This window comes from Ursus americanus, chromosome 18, assembly GCF_024610735.1.
Source record: "Ursus americanus isolate L20-20 chromosome 18, mUrsAme1.1.p, whole genome shotgun sequence".
NCBI lineage: Eukaryota > Metazoa > Chordata > Mammalia > Carnivora > Ursidae > Ursus > Ursus americanus.
Genome location: NC_142144.1, coordinates 20,014,283 through 20,041,570, shown reverse-complemented (window position 1 = coordinate 20,041,570; position 27,288 = coordinate 20,014,283). Strand labels below are relative to the sequence as shown.

Genomic DNA, 27,288 nt, shown 5'->3' with positions numbered 1-27,288 from the left:
CAATATATATAAAGCACGTAGCACTTAATAGGCAACCAAACCATAGTAACTTTTTGATTATTTTTACTCCAGCTTTCAGGAAATTAAAGGTAAGCTCCTCTGGATGAGTTTAGTATCTCTTCAATCTTCTAGGAATGAACCCTAAGACCTAAGGAATAAGAGAACAGATGCATGTAATTTCAGTTGTGTCTAAAAGGATTTATAGCCACAACAGGTAATAGATAAGGGCAAAAGATAAACCCTTATCTAATCTGGTAAATGTCTCTTTTTATAGATAAAGTAGCATAAGATAGATAAAATCTCCTGAGAACTGACACAGCATCCTCTCCCTCCACCTGAGAACCCCACCTTCTAGACCCAGCAAGGGGAGACTGGGAAAGCAGTGTAGCAATAAAGTTCGGAAATTTGGGTTCAGAGATCAGTATGCCTGGGTTCAAATCTCAGCTCTACCCCGTAATAGCTGAGCATGTTTCATCTTTTATAAAATTAGGATCTAGTACTCTCCTCCTAAGAGTGAAAGATTGAGATAACCTGCAGAAAGTACTCAGGATAGTGAAGTGCCTCCATACAGAGCCCTCTGAGTGTTGGCTAATCAGGAGGGAAGCAGAAATTTAGGAGGCACAGTGTGTTCATGCTTCTGTGCCTATTTGTGCAGGGAAGCCTGTGACAGAGCTTAAGGCAAAGGCTTGTTTCTCCCATTTTTTGTCCTTCCTTCTGTATTGGCCTTTGCAGGCTTCAAGGTGATGTAACTCAGTTTGACTTGCTGTGTCTTTAAGACCGTGAAATAACAGAATTGAAGGTCCTAGATCAAACTGGGAGAAGAAATGGTTTTGTAAGAATGGTTGGAGGAAGAAGAGAAACTATATATCCTCCTTTCCCAGCCTCTCCCACGTTCTTTTTATTTATTTATTATTTTTTTAAGATTTTGTCCATCTTCGAGAGAGAGTGAGAAAGAGAGCACACGAGAAGGAATAGGGGCGGAGGGAGAAGGAGAAGCAGACTCCCCAGGATCCTGAGATCATGACCTGAGCCGAAGTCAGACCCTTAACCGACGGAGACATCCAGGTGCCCTTCTTAATACCCAGCCTTCAACTACCCCTAGAAAGATTGGGGAAAGTCTTGCTAAGGAGTCTCTTTAGAACTGATGATTCCAGAGGCTCCTTGGCAGTTACCTGCAGTTGAATTAAATGGTAAAAACAACAGGACATGATTTTTTTAAACTTTATTTATTTTTTTTTTAGCAATCTCTACACCCAAAGTGGGCCTCAAACTCATGACCCTGAGATCACGAGTTGCATGCTCCTCCAACTGAGCCAGCCAGGCGCCCCGGACATGATTCTAAATCACCCTCTCGACTGGCTCCTAAGTGGGAAAAATTCTTAGGGCAAGTTGGAAAAGGAAAGAAAATCGAATGATGGTAATTCTGTTAGAAGCGTTCCTACTATTGTGCTTCCCTCCACTGTCTGCCCCGCCCCCCCGAAATTACACTCGGACGAGCTACAGAGTCATTCTGTAAACAAAGTCTGGAAACCCACAGCTTGATCGTATTTACACAAAATCACTAGAATCTAATCACAAGGGCAGGGATCTTTGATTTTGTTCACTGATGTTACTAAGTGCCTAGCACAGTATCTGGTGCATAACAGGCACTCCAAAAATACTTGCTGAATAGAGGCGCCGAAAGCAAGTCAGTGACAGGGATCAGCTGCAAGTGGTGTGCTTCAGGTCTCTCAATCAAGGTGGGAGGAATGAGGTCACCTCTTGGAGCAATTACCTTTCAAAGTAATTGTAACAGTAACGGTGCCATGATCATGCTTCATTAAGGGTGTTGCACACTTTTCCAAAAATATATTTATTTTTAAAAACGAAAATCAGACAAGTTTTATAGAGTCAACTTTTCCAGAGACAAACTAGAGTTTGGATTTCCACTTAGAGCAAAAGTTAAGCATCAGTAATCCCATGCAGAAGTATTTCTCTGCAGGAGGTAAAAGCATTCTGCTTGACTGCAAGCACTCAATTCTCTAAATCTCGTTTGTACTTCTGCCATCATTTTACTCCCTTCCAGGGCTCTGGCATGCAAGATAATCCACCTCTAAAATTCGAAACTTCCAAACTGAGATGAACGATTATTGGGCTTGGGTTGAGGTTTATAACCAATTCGATCATTAATCATTTGTTCCCGGCTCTTGGGGTCACTGCTGAGCCCAATGGCACCTTCTCCATCACTGATTCCTACGACATCCACTTCTTCCTTTTGTTTCTTACGGGTCTGAAAGTATAGAAGTCTTAGGATTAGGGCAACATTCTTTCCATTAGCAAACATTTATTTGGCACCTACGATGCACCAGGCATAGGGTAAAGGCTAGGGTTAGGGTCTACAGAACGATAAGCCGAAATCCCAGGTTTAAATGGATAACACGGGTACAAGCGGGAATACAGGAACATAGTGAGAAAAGATATAACCCCTACCCTCCAGGATGTCACAGTCTAACAGGGAAATAGGTAAATAGACAATGACAATATAGGGTGACCACGGCTATGACAGAGGAAAGTCCGCACTGCCAAAGAGACACAAAGATAAGGTAAGGAGTTGAGTGTGTCATGGCAGAGCTTCAGAGCAGGAAGCTGCCATAAGAAAGATAAATAACGTATGAGAAGATGGATGTTAGCTGAATCTACTGTGGTCATGATTTCACAATATATGTAAATTACACCATCATGCTCTATGCCTTAAATTTACACTGTGGTGTATGTCAGTTATTTCTCAATAAAACTAGGAAAAAAAAAAGATAAATAAGTTGGCAGACAAGGGAGTTTCTTTCTTTCTTTCTTTCTTTTTTTTTTTTTAAGATTTTATTTTTAAGTAATCTCTATACCCAACAAGGGGCTTGAACTTACAACCCCAAGATCAAGAGTTGCATGCTTGGAGCCCCTGGGTGGCTCAGTCGTTAGGTGTCTGCCTTCGGCTCAGGGCATGATCCTGGAGTTATGGGATCGAGCCCCACATCAGGCTCCTCCAAAGAAGCAGGGAGCCTGCTTCTTCCTCTCCCACTCCCCCTGCTTGTGTTCCCTGTCTCTCTGGCTGTCTCTCTCTCTCTGTCAAATAAATAAATAAAATCTTTAAAAAAAAAAAAAAAGAGTTGCATACTCTACCGACTGCACCAGACAGGGGCCCAGAGAAGGATGTTTCAGTAAATGTATCATTCAGAAGAACAGAGAGAGAAAATTAAATGACTGGTAAAGCAATAACCACCAGAAATTAACAGCTTCACTGACACCGTGTGAGATTAAATGTAACACAGGAATACAAGGTTTTGTGCTCTTATCAAAAGGCCTGAATTGTGACGTTTTGTTTTGTTTTTAGGTACAAGGTTTGGCTCTTTGGGACGCCTGGGTGGTTCAGTCAGTTGAGTGTCCACCTCTTGATTTCAGCTCAGGTCATGATCTCAGGGTTGTGAGATCAGGCCCTGTGTGGGGCTCTGCACTCAGTGAAGAGTCTGCTTGAGATTCTTTCTCCCTCCCTCTGCTCCTCCCCCTGCTCATACACTCTCTCTCTCTCTCAAATTAATTAATTAATTAAATCTTAAAAAAAAAAAAAGGTTTGGCTCTTAAGTCACAAATGACTGCAGAATTCACCAAGTCAATACCTCAGTTTGATCATTTTTTTTTAAGATTTTTTTAAGTAATCTCTACACCCAATGTGGGGCTTGACCTCATAACCCCAAGATCAAGAGTTGCATAATCCACCAACTGAGCCAGCCAGGCGCCCCTCAGTTCGATCATTTTCAAAAACAGAGATTAACATGTATCCCATACTACTACTACCTGACTATAAAGATGATATTAGATAATAATGTTCTCTGAGAGAGTGAACAAATGTTTTATCTAGCGTTCCTTAGAAGAATGGCTTGACTATTCTGACCGCTGGAATCGCCGCCATTCACCACCACTTACTAATGAACTCAGCATTAAACGCAATGTTACAGTATCATACCGAATCAAAGAAAGTATTACTTTATATATATATGTGTACGTATGTGTGTATAAAATGACCTTTCTGAGTTACTCTCTAGTTAGTCGACACTACCAATAAGTAACATTACAAATAGTGTAGTGAAAACAGGTTAAAAGGCAAAGGATACTGTCATTTCATAAGCCATGAGAAACTGAGAATGTCCAAATGGCATGAAATCATTTAAAAGGCTTCCCACAATGAACAACTGCTGACTGTTTCAGAATCCAGAGTCATCAAAATATAATTAAACTAATTTCGGTAACAAGTGAAACACCAGTTTCTACTGGTTTTATTTTAGTTTAGTTTAGGGCACATCTATCCCTCCCTAAGCTGCTTTAGAACAGGTCAAACCCACTAGATAATTGTCTGTAGTAGAAAGGCTAACTCAACAGTGAGCTGATTCGGCAGAACCAAAGTCCAATATGCCAATACTTTATGACACTTGTTACGGCTGGAGTTTAAATCATTCTGAAAGGACACTTCAGGGGAAGGCACCCAAGTGTCCAAGAGGCACTAAGATTAAAGTTAAAGATAACCTGACAGTGGAAGATAAAGTGGAGAAATGAGCAAGGACTAGGCCACAAAGGGCCCTGTATGCCATCCTAAGGAATTTAAACTTTATTCTCAGGACCACTGACGAATTTAAGTCTTATTAATGGACATCATTTAATACTGTGGGATAAGCTACACTTAAAAATACATATTGATGGGGGGCGCCTGGGTAGCGCAGTCGTTAAAGCGTCTGCCTTCGGCTCAGGGCGTGATCCCGGCGTACCGGGATCGAGTCCCACATCGGGCTCCTCCGCTGTGAGCCTGCTTCTTCCTCTTCCACTCCCCCTGCTGTGTTCCCTCTCTCGCTGGCTGTCTGTCACATAAATAAATAAAATCTTTAAAAAAAAAAAAAAATACATATTGATGGGACGCCTGGGTGGCTTGGTCGGTTAAGCGTCTGCCTTCAGCTCCGGTCATGATCTCAGGGTCCTGAGATCGAGCCCCACGTTGGGCTCCACACTCAATGGGGAGTCTGATTCTCCCTCTTCCTCTCCCTCTGCCCCACCCCCGACTTGTGCTCTCTCTGTCTCACTCTCAAATAAATAAATAGAAAATCTTAAAAAAAAATTTGAGCTCCTCCATGATGCAGGGATGAACTCTTTCCCAGATACTGGGAACTTAATGGTGAAGAAGACAAACATGATCCTACAATCAAGGTTTCTAATGTAAACGCTAAAATAAACAAACAACTCATTGTAAATTATAATAAATGCTGTAAAATAAAAGGATCAAGTGCTTTAAGGCACCTGGTTAGCTCAGCCGGTCGAGCATGCGACTCTTAAGCTTGGGGTTGTGAGTTCAAGCCCTACTTTGGGCGTAGACGTTACTTAAAAAACAAAAATAAAAATAAAGGGCTTTGAGAGACCCTAAGGAGGGATATCATGGATAGGAATGATACCCCTAATTTGAATAGGCTCAGAAGCAGCCTCTTGGACTGAAGAAGTGACATTTAAACAGACGTGAAGACAGGGGAAGAGGAACATGACATGTACAAAGGCCATGAGTGATAAACAGCTTGGCATGTTCAAGGAAATGAAAGAAAGTGTGCCTGGGGTACAGAGGCCAAGGCAAAGAATGGCAGGAGCTGAAACCCGAGGAGCCAGAACACACAATTTTGTAGGCCATGATAAGGGACTGAGATTTTTTTCTAAGGGCAGGAATCCACTGAGTTTTAAGCAGGGGACTGACATGATCTGAAAATTTTTAAAGATCATTCTAGAAACCTGATGTAGAATGGATTAACAAGATAAAAATGGAAGTAGGAAGACCACTGAGGACGCAACTGAGATTGTAGAGAGAGAGGTGATGGTTACTTGGACCAAGGTAGTAACTGCCCAAATGCACGGGGTGAATCCAAAGGGTAAGGAAAAGGGGGAACTCAAGAGTCACTCCGAGGTTTCTGGCTCTAGCAGCTGCAGAGATACGACATAGGAACACCTGAAACTGGCTTGAGGAAGAGATCAAGAGGTCTTTTGTTTTAACACGTTAAGTGCTGGAGACTGAATAGTGACTCCCAAAGCTCTCAGGTCCTAATCCCTGAACCTCTAAACATTGCCTTATATGGAAAAGGGTCTTTGCAGATGGGATAAGGATCTTGAGATGGAGACATTATCCTGGATTATGTGGGTGGGCCCTAAATGCCATCCCATGTATCCTTGTAAGAGGAGGCAAAGGGAGATTTCACAGACACAAGAGCAGAAAGCAGACATAGAGACTGGAGCAATCTGGCCACAAGTCAAGGAATGCCAGTGGCCACCAGAAGTTCACAGAGTCAAGAACAGATTCTCCTCTATAGCCTCTGCAGGGAGCATGGTCCTGCTGACACCCCGATTTGGGACCAGTGATACTGATTTCAGATTTCTGGCCTACAGAATGGTAAAGGAATACATTTCTGTTGTTTTAAACCACCAAGTTTGTGGTAATTTGCTACGGCAAGCCACAGGAAACTGACACATTAAGTTTGAGGTGCCTGTCCAGCATCCACAAATAGAGATTTCAAATGAGCTACTGGTAAAAGAGTCTGGAGTTCAAAAGTGAAAGTTATTGTTTTAAATATCCCTAAGGATTCCAAAGGTATACTCACCTCCAGGTCCTTTCGAATGCTCTCAAACTCCTCAATGTCATCCAGCTTCAGTTCCAGGCGGGTTGGTTTTCGCCGCAGCATACTGAGATCAACAGTGAGGGCCAGACCCAGTGAACTATCAGCTGTTAGAAATAGCAGAGGAGGAAAGACTGGAGGGGATAAATCTCAGCTATGAATACAAGATCAATTTGCCAGCGCGCATGCTAAAGGAATGGTGATACAAAACACTCATTTGGGTACACACATAGACTTCCAAGTCTTTAGACGTATGATTATTACATGATGGAGATCCATTAACTCTGCAATTCCCCAAAAAACAGTCTTTAAGGGAAAAAAAGAGCAAGCTACCTCTAAAAGAGAATTCTAGGCAACAATCACTTTAATCTTATACCCCAGTAACATTCAAAGAAACATTCTAGCTCAGAGAATAAAGTTAAAATACCACATCTTAATTCAGTATAATTACTGGGAGAGTACATAAATTTGATCAACTCTGCATGAGGACTGTGACAGATTTGTGATCACTCCTGAATACTAAAATCAGCTTACTAAATCTCATGAAAACTCCCTGTAACTCACCAATTCACGAGATTATCCTCGGGGTCTAAATAGGTCCTAAATGGATAGGTCATTCATTAAACAAACACTTCTTGTGCTCCCACTCCAGAGTTAAAAGGCATAGTCACAGCCTGTGGGGAAAACAAACAAGTAAACAGAAAATTGCAACATACTCTAATAAGGACGCCAATGGAGGACAATGCATTGGCATCACACAGGCACCCAATCCAGTCTGGGTGAAGTGTGGGGTAGACAGTGACATGGAAGGCTTCCTGGAGGAGATCTCTTAGCTCACTTGTGAAGGGAAAGCAGAGAAAGGGGAGTAAGGGAGAGAGAACAAGTATACAAAGAGGGTCTAAAGAACAATCCTGAGGCTGAAAGCCCAAGGTAATGCTTATGCTAACAAAAAACAATTTTTTTAAAGACAATTAAACTCCCCATGTTAGTTTATTTATTTACTTATTTTAAGATTTTATTTATTCATTCAACAGAGAGAGAGACAGCCAGTGAGAGAGGGAACACAAGCAGGGGTAGTGGACAGGAAGAAGCAGGCTCCCAGGGGAGGATCCTGATGCGGGGCTGGATCCCAGGATTCCAGGATCACGCCCTGAGCCGAAGGCAGACGCTTAACGACTGAGCCACCCAGGCACCCCTCCCCATGTTAGTTTAATACCTGTTAATGGCGTCATCTTTGTATACTCCATAGCATCCAGCAGAGTATATCTATAATAATCACTCAGTACATGTGTTGTTGAATAAACTGAGAAACCCAAATAAAGTGAAATGAACTTTTCTTGAGCACTGTGCTACACTTTTCTATTCCCATTCTTTACATTTTTATTTGAACACAAAAACCCTGTGATGATGGCCAAAATTACCTCTATTTTATAAATGAAGTTGAAGCTATTCAGTTCGGTTAATAAATGTCAGCCTCCTATAAAACTTATACGTAGGTCACATGGTGAGGACTACATGAGAATGATGTAAACGAAGGTTCCTTTAAAGTATGTACAGCTATAGGGGTGCCAGGCTGGCTCAGTCAATAGTGCATCAGACTCTTGATCTCAGGGTCAGGAGTTCAAGCCCTACATTGGGCATGGAGCCTACTTAAAAAAAAAAAAAAAAAAAGTGGGCGCCTATGTGGCTCAATCGGTTGGGTGTGTGCCTTCGGCTCAGGTCATGATCCCAGAGTCTTGAGATAGAGTACCACGTGGGGCTCCCTGCTCAGCAGGGAGTCTGCTTCTCTGTCCCTCCCGACTGGTGCACCACACGGGGCCCGCACCCTCTCTTTTAAATAAATAAAATCTTTTTTTAAAAAAGCACGTACAGGTCTAAATTATTATTACATCTATCTAGGAGGTAGCTAGAGCCTGTGAAGTATACAAAGGAAGAAATGTATCCTTCCGTGAAGCTTGGAACAGAACAGGCAATATTCTCAACACAGAACACTGGCATGCTACATTTCATATTGTTTTATGTTATTTCAGATACTATCTTGGGGCGCCTGGCTGGCTCAGTCGGTGGAGCACAGGACACTTTATGTCGGAGTTGTGAGTTCGAGCCCAACGTTGGGTGCAGAATTACTTAAAATCTTAAAAAAACCCCACTAAAGTTAAATAAATAAATCAGATACTGTCTTACATCCAATGTAAACAAATGGTAGAAGATGCCAAAGTTCCAAGGGAGAGTAAGGGAGGAGAAAATATTTAAAAGAAAAAACCCCTGGGGTACATTTTCTTCACTTTTCTGCAAACTGTATTGCCTCCACTAGGAGGCAGTACAGAGTAAAGGGCAAAAGGGCTCACTCAAGGGGCGAAAGTGCAGAGAACAGAGATCCTAATCCCACACGCCACTGATCTTGGACAATTCGCTCCATCTTTCACTAGCCCTTAGTTTGCTCATATTCTGTATTCTGTTGTATAGACTGAACGAAGTAAGGCAGTTCCAAGTTCCTGGAACATAACTTGGCATTTAGTCAACGCCCGATAAATAATAGCTATTACTATTGTAATTGTCCTTGGGGAGGTTAGGGGGGACTCTGTCCCCCCCGACGGAACACCAATATTTTAAGCATCTCCACCCCCGACACGGGGGCAAAGCCCTCGTCTTGTTCATCTCCGATGCCCCAGTTCCCAGCATAACACAGGCCCATGCTGAGTTGCCGGTGTGCACTTTACCTGACACCTTCACAGGCATCCTCTCACTCTGAATCAGATACAAAGAGCCGGCTGAAGACAAACAATAAAAGTAGGCCGTGGCTCCTCCTCCGGGTCTTTATTTTACCTTGGCGCTAGAGGGCTCTTCGAGCTTAATCTGTCGCCACTGACCAGATCCACCAAAAATTCACCCAGCTCAGAGGAAGGCCCTGGGATAACTTCCCGACAGCGGAGGAGAACAGCACTCCCTCCGCAGCGCCAGAGTGGCACTCCCGGGTCCAGAGTGAGGGTTTCCATGGCAACATGGCCCTGGGCTCCAGGACGACTGAAGCCTCTCGTAGGGCCGGGAGCGACGTCAGGCCTCGGAAGCCCTCCGTTCGCTCCGGAGCTCAGCCCGGAGCCGCGCGACTCGGCGTACCTACCTCTTTTCGAGCCTGCCCAGCCTCCTCCCGGAACCCCGGCGCCCACCGCGAATCTTTTGCTAAGCGAACTGGACTACACTTCCCAGACTGCACTGAGACTTTCTCCGGCAGAACCTCGTCTTCCGCGTGCTTTTCTCAGAGGCTCCACGGTTCACGCTCTTCTTCGCGCCACGACCCTCCCGTACTACAACTCCCATCATGCTCCACGCCACCCAGGACGCTGCGTCGACCATCGACCGCTTCCGGTCGGTGACGTAGTTCCGCTTTGCTGGGCGCGCGGTGGACGGTCTGAAACGTAGGTATCGGCTTTCGCTGGGGTTTCGCGGCTCGGGAGCTCGGCATGGCTACCTCACGAGCCTCCTCCACGGTACGGATCTCAGCTCACTCTGGCGAGGAACGCGGAGGGGGGTTGGAGGGAGGGGAGCGGTTCCTGCAAGATGGGGCCGCTTGGGAACGGGCTAAGGCGGTGGAGGACTGAGGTGAAAGGGTGCGAGACTCGGTCCTTAGAGGAGCAGCGTTTTCCTAAGTGCGTTCCTGTGTTTTAGTTCATTTGCACCCGTCACTACAGCCCCGTACTGTAAATACCTCTTCCAAATGGTCCAGAAAGGGAGCTCTGGAAGGGAGTAATGTCTTGGCTCAGATTTATGTCTACGTCAGACTTCTTAATTGTAGTAAGGCCTCCTAACTTCATATATATTGCCTTACGTCTGAATACGTTTGATATGTATAGACCAGGAACTAATTAGTTCCCCTCAATATTGCGTTGGTTATTTGTGATCCTTGATATTCCCTCTGTGATGAGCAGTAGCCTTGGAAGTTTCATAAAACCCAAGAAGAGATTGCAACGGAATGATGTAAATATGTTCCAGAGCAAATCTTTGATAGAAAAATTACCAAGAGTAATCCACTAGTTTTATCAGCTTCTCCCTATCTGCAAAACCTAGGTAATTGAGAGACATCTCCTGCCGCCCCCAATCAGTGAAGATATCTTAACTGGTGACCAGCTTGTCCTTTCCTTTGGGGAGGAAATAGGATTGAAGCTCAGTTTGAGCTCCATCCTTTGGGGAAGCCTTATAAATGGTTAAGATTAAGCCTCAGGTTATTCCATGTCTTTGATTATCAGGCAACCAAAACTAAGGCACCTGATGACTTAGTTGCTCCTGTTGTGAAGAAACCACACATCTATTATGGAAGTTTAGAAGAGAAGGAGAGGGAACGTCTGGCCAAAGGAGAGTCTGGGATTTTGGGGAAAGAAGGACTTAAAGCTGGAATTGAAGCAGGAAATATTAACATAACCTCTGGTAAGATGCAAATTGTGAGTCCCTCTTTATTTTTGTATTATAGTCAAAAATTTCAATTAAACTTCAATCTGTGTAAGGTCATCCTTTGCCTACCCCGGTTAGCATCATCCAAAGAGTCTTTTCTTAAAACCTTTTATACAATTTTTTTTCCGTTGAATCATTAGTCCTCTTACCAGGAATTTATTCAGTGTGTATTTGGATTCAAATTGATTCCATTTGTCTTCTGGAGGTCTAGTATAGTTCTGGCATTGGTTTGAAGCTACTATGGCTTGTAACATTCTTTCCTTTTTTGTTTTCCAATTTTTCACGCTAAATGAAACTGTTTTAAGTAATAAAAGTCGTATTTTTATTTGGAAAGAAATCAAAGGGTTAGGGTGCCTGGGTGGGTCATTCGGTTAAACGTCTGCCTTCTGCTCAGGTCATGATCTTGGGGCCCTGGAATCAAGCCCCGCATTGGTCTCTCCGCTCACTGGGGAGTCTGCTTCTCCCTCTCACTCTGTGCTCGCTCGCTCGCTCTCTCTCTCAAACTGATAAATAAATAAATCTTTAAAAAAGAAAGTGTAGAAGTGTATGGAGTAGAAAATACTGTAATCCTTATTAATTGGCTCTGTATCTTTCCAATAATTTAATGAAGCTGTAAAATTTACTTTTTTCATAAGTGAAACTGGTATACAAATTGTTTTTATAACTTGCATTTTTCGCTGATGCACCATTGAGGAAAGCTTTCCATGTCAATAACTAATGGTCCTCTATATCTTTATTTATTTTTTTATTTATTAATTTGGAGAGAGAGGGAGCACACAGCCACACTCGTGCACGTGCAGGGGAGGGGGCGGGGGGAACAAAGGGAGAGGCAACCCCAAGCAGGCTCCACGCTCAGCATGGAGCCTGACATGAGGCTCGATCTCACAACCTGAGATCATTTTTAAAATAAAGTTGTACATGTTTGTCATAAGAAATTCAAACAATACAGAGGGTATAGAATGAACAGACTTTTCTACAGAAAGGACTCTGTTAAGTTTCTTATTGATCCTCCCACACGTTTTCTTTTCTATATACATGCGTGTTAATGACATTTTTAACTGTTTAGACTGTTTTAGGCTCCATCACCACTGTAATTGTCACTTTTTCATCAAAATCCTTGTATTCAGGGGCGCCTGGGTGGCTCAGTCAGTTAAGCATCTGACTCTTGATCTCAGTTCAGGTCTTGATCTCAGGGTTATGAATTCAAGCTCCATGTTGGGCTTCACACTGAGTGTGGAGCCTACGTTAAAAAAAAAAAAAAAAAAAAGTCCATGTATTCAGTGCGGGTTTTAAAACTAACTGCTAGATTATTCAAAAAGCCTATAGCCAGGACATGGATGGAACTGGAAGGGATTACGCTAAGTGAAATAAGTCAAGCAGAGAAAGACAATTATCATATGGTTTCACTCATATGTGGAACATAAGGAATAGAGTGGAGGACCACAGGGGAAGGGAGGGAAAACTGAATGGGAAGAAATCAGAGAGGGAGACAAACCATAGAGACTCAGGACTCTGGGAAACAAACTGAGGGTTACAGAAGGGAGGGAGCTGGGGGGACAGGTAACCTGGTGATGGGTATTAAGGAGGGCACGTGTTGTGCTAAGCACTGGGTGTTACACGCAGCTAATGAATCGTTGAACACCACATCAGATACTAATGATGTACTACTATATGTTGGCTAACTGCACATTCAAACAAACAAACAAAAAGCCTGTAGTCAAAGGATAGCATTTTCGTGGTAATTATCTCCAGCTTACTAGTTACATTTGTAGATCTCCCCAGACTAGGACTGTTTTAGAGAATACCTTTGGCAAGCGTTAAAATAACGTGTCTGTTTTATCTTCTGGATAGAAGGTCTAGTTAATTCATTTGCTGAAGGTGCTTCATACTTTTACTCTCTCATCTCATCTAATTTATGTGTGTGTATAGGTGTAAGATGACGTGAGGGGTACCTGCATGGCTCAGTTAGTTAAGCATCTGACTCTTGATTTTGGCCCAGGTCAGGATCTCAGGGTTGTGGGATATGAGTCCTGCGTCAGGCTCCCTGCTTAGTGGGGAGTCTGCTTCTCCCTCTGCTCCTCCCCTCACTTGTGCACGCGCTCTCTGTCTCTCAAATAAGTAAATAAAATCTTTAAAATGATAAAAAAAAAACAAACAAGGTGAATTGCGCAGTTTTCCTGCCTTTTAAAGCTATATCATTTAGTTTTTTGTGTTTGGCACAATTTAATAAACAGAAACAGTAAATTATGACGTATATAATAGACTAGTTCCTAGGGGATACACCGACTACAACGGTAAGAAATTATTTTTCCCCCATTTGAATAATATCTGGTGATTATGCTGATATTGCCTGTTCTTTTTATAGGAGAGGTGTTTGAAATTGAAGAGCACATCAGTGAACGACAGGCCGAAGTATTAGCCGAGTTTGAGAGAAGAAAGCGAGCCCGGCAAATCAATGTTTCCACTGATGACTCCGAGGTCAAGGCTTGCCTTAGAGCCTTGGGGGAGCCCATCACGCTTTTTGGAGAGGGTCCTGCTGAAAGAAGAGAAAGGTGCCATTTCTAAATATTTGCTCTTTTTTTAATCACAAGGTTCTACTTTCAAATTTCAGTTGATACTTGTAGCTAAAACTTCAATAGAATGTCTCAGGTAATGTTAATAAAATATCTTACTAAGTTGTTTTTATACAGTTTAGTCCATGATCTGAGTAGGCCAGTTTTTTACTCCACTACTAATTTTTCTTTATAAACTGTAAACAGGGTGTTAATATGCTCACCCCCCCGCCCCAAGATGGAATTGTGGGTTCAGTAAATATTTGTTGTTGAACTTTGAGAATTTAGGTAACACACGTTCCCCTTGTCAGTGTCGTAAAACGTAATGGTAAGTATTTGGGGGTTATTATTGAAAAGGGGCACTTTCCTCAGATGATACTCCTCTTGTGGTTTTATGGTTTCAGAGTCTCTTAGTGACAGGCTAGTCATGTGCAGTCATGAGGACATCCTTTGTCTTCGTGTCCGCTGTCCCATCTCTCCCTTTCATCATTTTTTCTCCTTATTTGCATAGTCTGCACATTTAATCACTTTAAAACCTCCCATATCTCATGTCCATTAAATAGAACCAGTAATGCTGGGCCTGTTTAAATTACAAGAAAAAAAAAAAAACCACTGTGTACCAACCCAGTATCTTACAAACCCAGCCTGGCTGGCCACAGGGTGGGGAGGGTAGGAGAGAAGGGGGCACCCCTGGTCAAGTGGCTGGGTCCCAGAAAGGGCTAAAGGACAAAGAAAAGGGGCCTTCCAGATGGGAGGGGACTCGTCCTAATGGGGGAGGGGTGCAAAAGGTATTTCAGAAGAGCGAACTTACGGGGGACAGGTCAGTGCTTTCTCCACCAGAGGACAGTGTAGGAGAAGGTGCTGCATGCCACCACCTGTCTATCCCTGGCACTTGGAGAACAGTGACCCATGAACCCTGGGCATGACAAGCCCTTCTGAGGCATGGATGATGACCCCTCCCTCCATGGTCCCCCTTTCCTTGAGGCTCATCTACTCCTCACATAGTGCATTGACTCTCTTCGGGCCCTTACCCCTCATTTACTCTTCAGCCTGCTGCAAACTGACTGACCAGTGCCAAATCGAAATTGCTCTTTATTAAGGTCACTAACTCATCTTTACTAAGAATGACCATGTCATCCACTCCCTCCTTGAAAACACTCCCTTTCATAAAACCAAATCTTAGTTTCCCTCCTGTTTACCTGGCTAATTCTTCTAAGCCCCCTTTTTCCCTGCCTGATCTTTATGTAAGTTGCAGTTATTGCCCTTATTCTGCACTCGCCCTGGGCGATCAGATCCACTCCCATTGCACCATTTACTGTGTATATTCTGATGACTCCCAGATCTCTGTGGCCTAGATATTCTGTAGGCACTTCAAACTGGATATGTCTAGATTGAACTCATCTGTTCCCCGCCTTTCTCCTGTTCTCCTTGCAAATATCACTACCATTCACAGGTTTCAGTTGCTTGACCTCTTTTGTAATCCATCACCAAAATCTGTTTCTAGATTTGTACCAAAATGTACCTCCAATGTGTCCTCTTTTCTCTACCTTCATTGCTTTCACACCTAGATTGTTGTAATAGCCCCAAACATGTTGTGTTAACTGCTTGCTTAAAATCCATCAGTGTCTTCTTATTAAACAGAGTAAAAAACTGTTGATCGTGCTCTTCAACCTCTTAGCCACTCTTTCCCAATTTCCTAGACTTAGTACCCTTATGGGTCTTCCCGGAATAGTCAAATTCTTCTTCTGTTTTTCCACTTAATTTTTTTCTCTTTTTGTTCCCCTCTCTTGCCTTTTAAAGCCTTTTATTCTTTTGGTTTCAACATAAATACCACCTTGTCAAAGAAGACTTTTTTAAATCACCTGAGCCCTTATAAAGTAAGCCTCACCATTATTGTCTATCATAGTATGTTACTTTCTTAATAGCATTTTCAAAAGGTATGTTTTTATTGTTGTTTATTGTTTGTCTTCCAACCAACAGCAAAGTCTGTTATTATTGTGACCCTTAGGTGAACGTCTTGAGTCCCTCCTGCCACCGTCTTAGTTCAGTCCACCATTACAAGTCAGAGGATTTCTAAATAATAGGCTGATTTCCCTGCTTTTGTTATTCCCTCTTCAGTCCATTCTCTCTACTTCCCCAAGGAACCTTTCTCAAATGTAAACACTCCTTACTATGGCATAAGGAGCTCTTTATGACCTGGCCCCTACTTACATTTGCAGCCCTCTCTCTCACCAGCCCTTTTCTGGTACTCCATGCTGAGATATTTGTGATCTAAGCGTGCCGTGCTTTTCTTATATCCAGACCTTTACTTTTGTTGAACCCTCTGCTTCAGCTGTCCTTTTCCATTCTTGACCTATCAACCTTACTGATTGAGGACTCAGTTTAGGAAACACCTCGTCTGTGAAACCTTCCCTGGTCCTCCCCCCAAGCCTAGGTTAGGTATATCTTTTATATTCCCCCTTAGCGCTCAGTATTTACCATTGTCATAATACTTAGTGTAATGTATTGTGGTTCCCTGGTACTTTTTGTCCACCCACCTTCTCCGTTGCCCCCCCCCCCGCCAGAATTATGCTACTTGGAATCAAGAACTGCTTCTTAGTCATTTTTGTACACTTGGCACCTTAGTCAGTATCCAGCACATTGTGGCATTGAACAAAGGTTGGCTGTCTTCACAGACCAAGTGGTAGCAGTGTTGGGGCTAGTTGACTCTAAATTGAATAGGGTAATTGCTTATAGTTCAAGTTAGGGAATCTTCAAATAAAGAAGACTGAGTAAACGAAATCACACTGGAGGTGCACCTGGCTGGCTCAGTCAGAAGAAGATACGACTCTTAATCTTAGGGTCGTGAGTTTGAGCCTCACGCTGAGTATAGAGGTTACTTTAAAAAAAAAAATCACACTGGGAGTTTAGGCATGACAACTTGACTCTTAAAGAAGGTTGTTTGGCATTTAAATGTTGAGAGAGTAGGGCAAGCTTTCTCCCTTCTTACACTTTTCACAGTCTCGTCTCAACTCCATTTAAATTCTAATCTTTTTTGTTACAGGTTAAGAAATATCCTCTCAGTGGTTGGTACTGATGCCTTAAAAAAAACTAAAAAAGACGATGAGAAATCCAAGAAGTCCAAAGAAGAGGTAAAATATGTCTTTGGCTTCACAGTATAAAAGTGGAGGAAATGAGGGGTTAGTTCTCTCATTTTCTGTTGTCAGGGTTCGCTTTGCCAGGGGAAAGGGAATGTGTTTGAGGATTCCACCATTCAGGAGTAGTTGTTGGCAATAGTTTGTGGTTCCTGTGTAGGTACAAGTGAAGGTAAGTGGGTTTCCCATTCGAGAAAAAAACAGCATTCCTGGTGTAACTTTTAACAAGGAGCCAGAAGCCATCCAATAAGAGTTTATAAAAACACAGTAGGAAGCGCACATGCCTGATTTCATCCTTTTACTGAACTAATTCACCTTTTTTGGGGACAGTTACAGTAGAGAACTGACAGCTATGAGAGGGGCAGGAAAGCTTCACACTTAACATTTCTGCTCTTAATTTCACTTTCAGTATCAGCAAACCTGGTACCATGAAGGACCAAACAGCCTGAAGGTTGCTAGACTGTGGATTGCTAATTATTCGCTACCCAGGTAAAGAGAGCCTCTAGAAGGAGAAAGAAGCGTATTTTTTTTTCTTGTTTCCTTTCAAGGACTGAGGATCTGTTTTAGAAAGACTGTGGTTAAATGAAAATTGAGTGGTAGAGATACTTGTGTGGACCCTTTTTTTTTTTTTTTTTAAAGATTTTATTTATTTATTTGACAGAGAGAGAGACAGCCAGCGAGAGAGGGAACACAAGCAGGGGGAGTGGGAGAGGAAGAAGCAGGCTCATAGCGGAGGAGCCTGATGTGGGGCTCGATCCCAGAACGCCAGTATCACACCCTGAGCCGAAGGCAGACGCTTAACTGCTGTGCCACCCAGGCGCCCCGTGTGGACCCTTTTTTTCATCCTGTTTGCTCATGGTAGTTATGTGTCTGTGTCACAGGGCAATGAAACGCTTGGAAGAGGCCCGTCTCCATAAAGAGATTCCTGAGACAACCAGGACCTCCCAGATGCAAGAGCTGCACAAATCTCTCCGCGTAAGATGCTCTCAGTGATTGTCCAGTATAGTAAGGGCTCTTAAATTAGATTTCCTACTTTGGCCTGCCTCTTGGAAGGTAAAGGCAGCTATGATTATCCCTCCCTGCTTACACTTGCTGTTCGGGAGGAGCTGTCAGTTAGGGTGGCAGGAACCTACTGTGCTTGGTATTCAGTAGAGGCCTTTGGTTCTGCTTTTTAATTCCCTTTTAATATATCAAAGCTGTATTTGCGCTCTCTCCATGGGTTTCCTGTGTACGTTGAGCTGACAGTGAAAGTAATAGTACTACTAGTGTCAGAAACAGCATGCTGGAGTTCTGTTCGTGAACATGAGTGTCTCTTAACAGGAGAAGTATAGAAGAATCTTGGGATGGGCTAAAACTAGAAAGTTGGGTTTATTTTTACTGTGGAAAAGCCAAGAAACTCTGGGATTAGCCTATTGATGATTACGATTTGTCCTTTTTTTCCTTTTTTGAAGTCTTTGAATAATTTCTGCAGTCAGATTGGGGATGATCGGCCTATCTCCTACTGCCACTTTAGTCCTAATTCCAAAATGCTGGCCACAGCTTGTTGGTAAGTCCTGTTTTTACAGTGATATGTTTTCCTAAGTGGAAGACAGGTTCAGGGAAAAAAGAAAAAAACAGCCCTTGTCTTAGATGCACATTTCTGTGTCCTTGTCTCTGATTCTCATGATCGCACCAAACTAGAGATGCCAGCGCTCACCCATTACATTATACAAGATAGTCTGCGCTTAGCAGTTCTTTCCATTCACAAGGGACCCCAGACATCTATGACGTGTCAGTCATGTTCTGGACACTACCCTTTTGGAGCAGATACAGAGTTTATCGACTGATTGGTTTCCACAGCTCAATATAGCTTTTCTTTCCAGTTAGGTAACTCAGGCAAGATACTCTGTAAGATTCAGTTTCCTTATCTGTAAAGTAGGGTGAGATAATGTTGTAAACCATTTTACATTGATAGTGTGTGGTATATGGTAAGGACTCAGTAAACATGAATTATTGTTTTTATCTTTTATTTTTTTTTCTAGTTACCACCACATATGGAGAAAGCTCTTAGGATGTGATAACTTTGTTGTTTTGCTCTACTTAGTTATTTTTGTGGGACATGGCCATCTAGTGAGAAGGGAAGCTTCCTTGTGTCGTATGCACAGGAACTACTTGACTGGGTAGAAATTGAGATTGGTTCAGCAGAAAGCCAAGGATGTACTCAAATCCCCCCACTTCTGCAAGCCTCAGCTACCTTCCTTATAAGTAGAAATGGTCGTTCCTACATTATGTACCTCACACGTCTACTATAAGGGTCATTCGAGGTGTTAGATAAAAAAGTAATTTGTTGGAAATTTTCTGAAATAAAAAGTTTTTTTAAAAAATTTTAAGTACTTTGTAAGCAGCAAAATGCTATTCCTATTTAAGGAGATAGTATCATTATTAATATTATTCTTGGATAGTTTAATTCATCCTACCTTCCTTCACCAATCAATCCAAATGTTAGGGAGGATAGCAAATTGTACCATATTAACTATAGTCCTGTAGAGGTGTCTGGTTGCATGAGATGTGGATGCAGTTTTCTTCTATAAACCATCAAATTATAAGCCCTTTAGTTTTCTTTTTCTGTGTACCACTGTAAAGTTTATTGGGGGTGAGCAGAGATTGTCCTTTAGGAATGTTACCAAGGTACCTTTTCCTTCCCAGACCAACCCTGGCTCAGATGCTTTCCTTTGTATTTGATAGGAGTGGGCTTTGCAAGCTCTGGTCTGTTCCTGATTGCAACCTCCTTCACACTCTCCGAGGTGAGTTAGAATCTTGTTCAGATCTCACTCGAGGGCAACCCTGTCGGGACCCCTCTCACTCTTGAGAGCTTTTTCCATATCTTCACTTAATAAACTTCTATTGCTTTACTCAGGAAAAAAAAATAATAATCTCACTCATTTTCCCAGGGTGAACCCTGTCAAACAGGAAAACTCTTCTACCCTGCCTGACACTCAGACCCAGTACCCACAAGAGTAATTTTTTTCTTTTTTTTTTTTTTAAGATTTTATTTATTTGAGGGACAGAGAGAGTGAGAGTGGGGTGAAGGGCAGAGAGAGAAGCAGACTCCCTGCTGAGCAGGGAGCCCAATGCAGGACTTGATCCCAGGACTCCAGGGTCATGACCTGAGCCAAAGGCAGATGCTTCACCAACTAAGCCACCCAGGCTCCCCCACACAAGATTAATTCTTGATTTGAATTGTCTGGTTTTGGTTCTCACCACAAGGCTGGAATTTGTACACAAACCACTTTTTTCTCATGTCCAGCCCCATTCTGGCATTGTACAATCTCTGAACCAAAAAAGTAAAGGTAGTTTGTGTTTTCCTTTTTCTAATGTAACTTAAATATTAATTTAAAATAGTTCTTTTTTTTTTTTAATAGTTCAAGTAGTCACTTCAATATCTTACTGTCCACATGTTCCCTAATATATTGTGTTACTCCTTATAGTCTATTTTGCACATAAGTTGTAAGGGGTGGGAAGCCTTTAACTTTGATTTCTTATATTTCTTCAGGCCATAACACAAATGTAGGAGCAATTGTATTCCATCCAAAATCCACTGTCTCCTTGGACCAAAAAGATGTCAATCTGGCCTCTTGTGCTGCTGATGGTTCTGTGAAGCTTTGGAGCCTTGACAGGTGAACATGACTGTTCTGCCCATACTGCAGTCACTAAAGTAAATAGTTGCTTGGTTGGTCCTTGGGACCTGAAAATCTGGTATCTAACCCCAGAGATGGTCTAAGAGTCAAGGGAACGGTATGAACATAGAATGTAGGATTTCTTTCTTCGACCTCTTCTCGCCAGAGGAGTTATGTCAGATTTTTCTTATTTGTTAACTTTGGACCTTGATTTTTGCCTCAAACACAGTGGCCATTGTTTTCCCACTCCAGTTATTCTGGACAGATCTATTTATACATCCTGTGCAATACACTGACTTGGAGAAAAGCACTATTTGGCAGATTGACTAAAGATAAGTTCTTGGCCTCACGTTGGCTCCTAGCAAATGGCCGCAGGAGAGAGGACAGTGAAGTTCTGAGGCAGTATTGCTGAGGATGTGATGTCTCCTCCCAACAGCATCCTCCTTTACCTAGAATGTATTTTCCCATTACAACAGTTTAGGGTTTTTTTAATGTATTTATGGGATTATTGTCTTCCAAGAAATTTGGGAAAGCACTTTGTTGGCTAAAAGAAATCGGAATTCAGTTGCTTAGTTTTCTTTGGGAAAGCACATTCGACTTTTCTGCCAGGTTTTTGTACAGAGCTAATTAGTGTCTGGACTCTTTGCCAGACAGGTTCTAGCTCTGACAACAGTAAGTTTTAATTGGCTTTGGTATCACTTAGGAGTTTTCCCCTAGGGCTTTGATTAGCTCTATGTATGCACATTGACAAAGTTCCCTTTTTAATTGCCCTCTTTAGGGTTCCTGTTTACTTCCTTTCACTGGTGTTCAATTCTTTTTTCTGTGGTTGCTGGGGAGTAGAATTTAATGGCCACCAAAGGAAACTAAGCCTCTATTTAGGAGTTCTTTTTTTCGTGTGGATCCTTCAACACGCTAAAGTTTGAGACAAATTTATCTGTAATCCACTTGTACCAAAACTATTTGATTTCTATAGCTTCACATCCCTATCAAAATGTGTTTTCTTTCTAGAATTCAGCACTTCTTTGGTGTAAAGAGACTATTTTGGTCGTCAGGTTGAATTATCTTTTATTTTTCTCTAATCCTAAATGATAATAGCATTAAGCGTTGATTAACATATTGAATTGACATATAGCGAGATAGTGTTTATTGAAATGCTGTGGGCAGTTTTGCCCTGTGAGCATATGAAATAGTCCCAAATTCTCAAAGACTCTGGGAAGTAACATAAATTGTTAACCCCATATTTTTTTTTTTTTTAGCCCTGCATTTTTAACAGTGAGTTTACTTACAGTTTGGCCTCTTGAATCCTATAGAATGGGTGCATCTGTCACAACAGTTAAATGCAATGACTATTTATGACTATAAAATAGTTTATTCCCTTCTATTTGATTCTTTTTCAGTGATGAACCAGTGGCGGATATTGAAGGCCATACAGTGCGTGTGGCCCGTGTAATGTGGCATCCATCCGGGCGTTTCTTGGGTACCACCTGGTAAGCCATCCTCTTACTATTCTATCCGTACAGGCCTGTGGCGTCTTATTAACCCTTATGACTAACTGTCAAGGAAATTTTAAGAACAGAGATCTTCAAGTAGGATTTTCTTGGGCTGCAATGAATCAGAATCAGAAGAGAGTATATAATAAAGTTAGGGCCAAGTGTATTTGCTTTTAAACTGCAGTTAATCTGAAATTTCAGTTACTAATTGCCAGAAAGCTAGAATTTTCACTCTTCTCTTTCTTGACCAATACTTGTGGTGTTTTGTGGGTTTTTTTGGGTTTTTTTGCCCTGTACATTGTACTGTAATCTTTCTGCTTAGAAGTCAGTCTCCCTTTCTGGAGCACCTGGCTGGCTCAGTCAGTAGAGCATGCAACTCTTGTTCTTGGGGTTGTAAGTTCAAGGCCTACTTTGGGTGTAGAGATTACTTAAAAATAAAATCTTTAAAAAAAAAAATCAAATAAATTGGTCTCCCTTTCCGGTTCTGTAAGGTCATTAAGGCCAGAATCTGTTAAAGAATTTTATTTATTTGAGAGAGGGACAGAGAAAGGGAAAAGGAGACTCCCACTGAGCAGAAGGCCCAGTATGGGTCTCGATCCTAGGATCCCGGGATCATGACCTGAGCCAGAGGCAGGCGCTTAACCAGCTGAGCCACCCAGGTGCCCCAAGAATTTTTTTTTTTTTTTTTAAGATTGTATTTATTTGAGGGAGAGAACGCAGGTGCGGGAAGGTGCAGAGGGAGAGGGACAAGCAGACTTCCCGCTGAGTGCAGAGCCTGATGTGAGGCCTGATCTCAAGACCCTGAGATCATTCACCTCAGTGGAAACCAAGAATCAGACACTTAACTGACTGAGCCACCCAAGCTCCCTGTTAAAGAACTCTTTAACTGAGGTATAATTTACATGCAGTGGAATAGATTTATTTTCAGCATACAACTCAAATGCATACACTCGTGTAACCCACATCCCTATCAGGAGACATTTCCATCACCCTGGAAAGTTCCCTCAGGCCTCTTCCCAGGGGACTCCCCCTTCCAAAGCAACCGCTGGTACGATTTCTGTCACCATAAATTAAGTCTGTCTGTTTATACTCTGTGAACTTGTTTTTGCCTAACTTCTTTTGCTCAGCCTGATGTCTTTAAGATTCGTTTAGGGGCACCGGGGTGGCTCAGTTGGTTGAGCACCTGACTCTTCCTTTAGGCTCAGGTCATGATCTCAGGGTTGTGCTGCATGTGGAGCCTGCTTGAGAGTCTCTCTCTCACTCTCTCTTTCCCCCTCTCTCTTAAAAAAAAAAAAGTTTCATTTATGTTGTTTCATGTATCAGTAGTTCCTTTTTATTGCTGAGGAGTATTCATTTGTTTGGCTCTGCCACAGTTTATCCATTCTCCTTTGATGGACATTTGGGCTTCTTCTAGGTTTGGGTCAGTCAGAATAAAGGTGCTATAAGTACTCTCGTACAGTGCTTTTTTGCAGACCTGTTTTTCTTTACTTTCTCGTGAATGAATACTCAGGAATACAGTTGCTAGGTTCATTGAGTAGATGTACGTTTAACTTCTTTTAAAAAACTCCCAGCTGGTTTTTCGGATTGGTTGTAAATTTTACATTCCCAGAATTCTGCTCGCTTCACATCCATGCCAGCATTGGTATGTCAGTTTTACCATTTTGCCTGTTCTATCAAGTGCATAGTGAAATTTCATAGTTTTAACTTTTATTACTCTTATGACTCTTGGTATTGAGTATTTTATCATCTGCTTATTGACTATTTGTAAATCCTCTTTTGTGCAGTGTCCGGATGTTTTACCTATTTTTTTATTGAGGTTTTTTTTTTCTTTATTTGCACACACAAACAATTCTGCCACCATGTATTTATTTGTTTTTTTATTTGAAGTTTATTGAGGTGGTTTTGTTTTGTTTTGTTTTGTTTTTTTAATTTGTTTTGTTTTAAGTTTTGGGTTTTTTGGGGTTTTTTCTAGGTTTTTTTTTATTTAAGGGATGCCCTGGGGGGCACAGTCGGTTGAGGGTCTAAATCTTGGTTTCAGCTCAGGGCATGATCTCAGGGTGATGAGATTGAGCCCCATATCGGGCTCCATGCCCATCATGGCATCTGCTTAAGATTCTCTCCCTGGGCCCCTGGGCGCAGTTTTTATTTATTTAAGTAATCTCTATACCCAGCATGGAGCTTGAACTCACAACCGTGAGATGAGTTGCATGCTCCACCAACGGAGACAACCAGGAGCCCCTCTACACCAGTTATTGAAGAGACTGTGTTTTCCGTGTTGAAATTGCTTTAGTGGCCTCACTGAAAATCATTTTACCAAAAATGTGTAGGTCTCTTCCTATACTCTCTCTTGTGTTGCATTGATCTATTTGCTTATGACTGATTTTTATGTCTCCAGCATCCAATTTAAGGCCCAATACTCAATGAGTGAAAGGACTGAACAATGGAATTGAGAAAGAACGAAGGCAACAGTCTCTGCTGGGCCATTCTTAGGGAATTGTATTCTTAAAATAGCCATTGAAGTAAATTTATAGGAAGTCCCTGGTTACCCAGGTAGCACTCAAGACAGATATGCTTAGTTGTTGAGGTATTTTTTTAAGCCAGAAAAGAATTTCTTATTAACATGGTTGTATGAATAGTTTCAGAAGCATAGTTTTTTCTTTAAAAAAAATTTTTTTTTATTTATTTATTGACAGAGCGAGCACAGGCAGGGGGAGTAGCAGGCAGAGGGAGAGGGAGAAGTGCACTCCCTGCAGAGCAAGGAGCCCGATGCAGGGCTCAATCCCAGGACCCTGGGATCATATCCTGAGCTGAAGGCAGATGCTTAACCGGCTGAGCCACCTAGGTACCCCATCAGAAGCATAATTTAAGCTACAAGTATTTCTAGTACTTTACACATTGTAGGAACTGAATATCTGCTGGTTAATTGTTGGTTTGTTTTGTTGTTTTTTGTTTTGTTTTGTTTTGTAGCTATGATCGCTCATGGCGCTTATGGGATTTGGAGGCTCAAGAGGAGATCCTGCATCAGGAAGGCCACAGCATGGGTGTGTACGACATTGCCTTCCATCAAGATGGCTCTTTGGCTGGCACTGGGTAAGCCTTCTTCCACCTAGCCAGGGGCAGCTCAGTAGTTCACCTGTTAGATATCCCAGCTTCCATGGAGAAATGGATTCAAAATGTTCATTTATAAATTATTTTGTCAGGGGACTGGATGCATTTGGTCGTGTTTGGGACCTGCGCACAGGACGGTGTATCATGTTCTTAGAAGGCCACCTGAAGGAAATCTATGGAATAAATTTCTCCCCCAATGGGTAAAATAAACTCATTGATTGAGGGGCGGGAAGGGGTATTGGTCAGAATGTATCTTTATTTCTAACTTGAACACTCCCACCTGATCCACAGCTACCACATTGCAACCGGCAGTGGTGACAACACGTGCAAAGTGTGGGACCTTCGACAACGGCGTTGTGTCTATACCATCCCTGCCCATCAGAACTTAGTGACTGGTGTCAAGTTTGAGCGTAAGCTTTCCTCCTGTTCTGCAAACCTAATCACAGGACAGACAGATTGCGCTTCCATGGAATGCAGGCCAGGCTTTAGGTTAACTTACAAGTGAAATAGGAGGGAATTTGGCCTCTCTTGAAAAAGGAGCAAATTGTAAGTTCCTTCCCTCTACCATGTTTTCAGACAGAGCTATGGCACAGCTGCTTCTTGTTTTAGGAAGTAAAGAAGACTTCCATAAATGCTTCGAGTCATTTTTTTTCCCTGGAAGTTATAAGCACTGAATCCTTAATGTTGTTCTAAAAAGATTGTCAGGGAAAGAGCCAGAAGACCTTAATAATGTTATTCATTTCCCTAAGTCTGTAGTCCCTTTTGCCTGGAGGCCTTGTAGGAATGTAGATGAGAATATGGGGCTTTTCCAAATGGGGAAATACCTTCTTTTTTGAAATCATATATTCTAGCAGGTTTTTGTGCTTTTATTTTCTTTCCTCTTTTGATACTCGAATTTCTCAAGCAGCTCCCCTTCTTTTCTCTTAAAGCTATCCATGGGAATTTCTTGCTCACTGGTGCTTATGATAACACCGCCAAGATCTGGACCCACCCAGGCTGGTCCCCACTGAAGACTCTGGCTGGCCATGAAGGCAAAGTGATGGGCCTAGACATTTCTTCTGATGGGCAGCTCATAGCCACTTGCTCATATGACAGGACCTTCAAGCTTTGGATGGCTGAATAGGCAGGACCAGGGAAAAAGGACTCTAACCTCAAGCTCTTCCCTAAGAGCCATTTTCAAAAGAAAGGAATTGATATGTTTCGTTCTATCATGTTTTTTGCCAATTACCATGTATAGACCCTCAAAAGAATTGGATTTCCCTGTCAGCCTCCACTCCAGGTAGGCAGCCCAGTCTCTGGGTGTTGATAAACCTCTTTCGTAGTTGAAATTTTAATATTCATCTTCAAGCCCTGCCACGGACTGTGTAGACATTGTTTTTATTAATCTTTTGTTTGAATGCCCTGTTGCCTCCTTCACAGCACTCAGGATTGTGACTGGCTCCATTTTTAATTTTGAAACTTGGCTTTCCATTACGTGGTACATGCTTCAGGACTACATGTGACCCACAGAGCAAGGCAGCTGGACGGTAGTCTGGAAACCCACGAGTAAAGAGGCACTTCTCACCACACACTGGTTAACCAGTGCCTTGACAGAGTGGAACCTTTCCTCTCCCTTGAGAACGGGAGATGAAGAGGTAGACCACAGCTATGCTCAGGGTTATGCAGTAAAGAAGATTTTACCTCTTCCTGTTGAGTTCGCTTGGAATTATAACCGCATCAGGAACCCCAGAACTGAACATTTGCCCTGTCCAAAAATGTCTTCCATTTTGCTTTGAAGTTTGGCATCCTTCCTGTTACCCCAAAGTTAGGCCATTTTGTCAAGAGGCAATGAAATTTCTAGAAAACAAGCGTCTCTGTTGTGCCACCTCCTTTATATTGGTTATTCAGAGAATGTACCTTTCACGGCAGGGTAACTAGAAAAATCCCTAATGGGTATTCCTCGACATCAACTTTCTCTTTTTTTCTTTATTACATACTTGCTACAGAGTAAAATCCTGTTATAAAGACTGTCCTGTAAAGATTTACTTTGTATAGTTAGGTATTTTCTGAATCCCAGCCATCGGTCCATAGAGGTCCCCCCCCCCTTTTTTTTTTTTGGTTTGAGATATAACGGATGATATCACATATGTGATATTCCAGTTTTTCTCTTCTTAATAAACACTCTGCTAATAGGTGTTTTTGTTTTGTTTTTTTGTTTTTTGGGGTTTTTTTGTAGGGACTACCCTTGTGGGCCAGAC

The 27,288-nt window shown here is 42.2% G+C and overlaps 2 protein-coding genes across 6 annotated transcripts; one reads left to right on the top strand and one right to left on the bottom strand.

Moving 5' to 3' along the window:
* Positions 1–1,207: 1,207 nt before the first annotated feature.
* CDC26 (cell division cycle 26) lies at positions 1,208–9,960 on the bottom strand. 4 transcript variants are annotated; one of them, XM_087869463.1, is made up of 4 exons: positions 9,787–9,960; positions 7,230–7,339; positions 6,651–6,732; positions 1,208–2,269 (listed from the first exon to the last, which is right to left on the bottom strand). In XM_087869463.1, the coding sequence occupies exons 2-4, from the start codon at positions 7,280–7,282 to the stop codon at positions 2,093–2,095; spliced, it is 312 nt and encodes a 103-aa protein (XP_087725589.1). In that variant the 5' UTR covers positions 7,283–7,339; positions 9,787–9,960; the 3' UTR covers positions 1,208–2,092. The 4 variants fall into 4 exon arrangements, with proteins under 4 accessions (XP_087725589.1, XP_045647091.1, XP_045647097.1 ...); XM_045791135.2 differs by having other exon boundaries at positions 6,651–6,772; positions 9,787–9,942; XM_045791141.2 differs by lacking the exon at positions 7,230–7,339 and having other exon boundaries at positions 6,651–6,772; positions 9,787–9,939.
* A 56-nt stretch (positions 9,961–10,016) lies between these two features.
* Positions 10,017–27,222, top strand: PRPF4 (pre-mRNA splicing tri-snRNP complex factor PRPF4). Of its 2 annotated transcripts, XR_006778406.2 has the most exons (15): positions 10,017–10,153; positions 10,910–11,087; positions 13,477–13,663; positions 16,707–16,794; positions 17,207–17,286; positions 17,679–17,772; positions 18,249–18,343; positions 19,522–19,580; positions 20,330–20,453; positions 21,851–21,940; positions 24,911–25,033; positions 25,144–25,251; positions 25,343–25,461; positions 25,981–26,330; positions 26,471–27,222. XR_006778406.2 is itself a non-coding variant. In XM_045791133.2 (14 exons), exons 1-14 carry the CDS (start codon positions 10,127–10,129, stop codon positions 26,172–26,174), a joined length of 1,566 nt encoding a protein of 521 aa, XP_045647089.1. In that variant the 5' UTR covers positions 10,017–10,126; the 3' UTR covers positions 26,175–27,222. The 2 variants fall into 2 exon arrangements, 1 of the variants encoding a protein (XP_045647089.1); XM_045791133.2 differs by having other exon boundaries at positions 25,981–27,222.
* The last annotated feature ends 66 nt before the right edge of the window (positions 27,223–27,288 follow it).

Excerpts from the sequence above, each read along its gene's own strand:
- CDC26 (XM_087869463.1), bottom strand. The coding sequence starts at position 7,282 with ATGACCTATCCATTTAGGACCTATTTAGACCCCGAGGATAATCTCGTG. Across the intron at positions 6,733-7,229 it reads GAGGATAATCTCGTGAATTG|TATGCTGCGGCGAAAACCAA; the intron begins GTGAGTTACAGG and ends TGTTGATCTCAG. Across the intron at positions 2,270-6,650 it reads GCATTCGAAAGGACCTGGAG|ACCCGTAAGAAACAAAAGGA; the intron begins GTGAGTATACCT and ends CTATACTTTCAG.
- PRPF4 (XM_045791133.2), top strand. The coding sequence starts at position 10,127 with ATGGCTACCTCACGAGCCTCCTCCACG. Across the intron at positions 11,088-13,476 it reads AAATATTAACATAACCTCTG|GAGAGGTGTTTGAAATTGAA; the intron begins GTAAGATGCAAA and ends TTCTTTTTATAG. Across the intron at positions 16,795-17,206 it reads CCAAGAAGTCCAAAGAAGAG|TATCAGCAAACCTGGTACCA; the intron begins GTAAAATATGTC and ends TTTCACTTTCAG.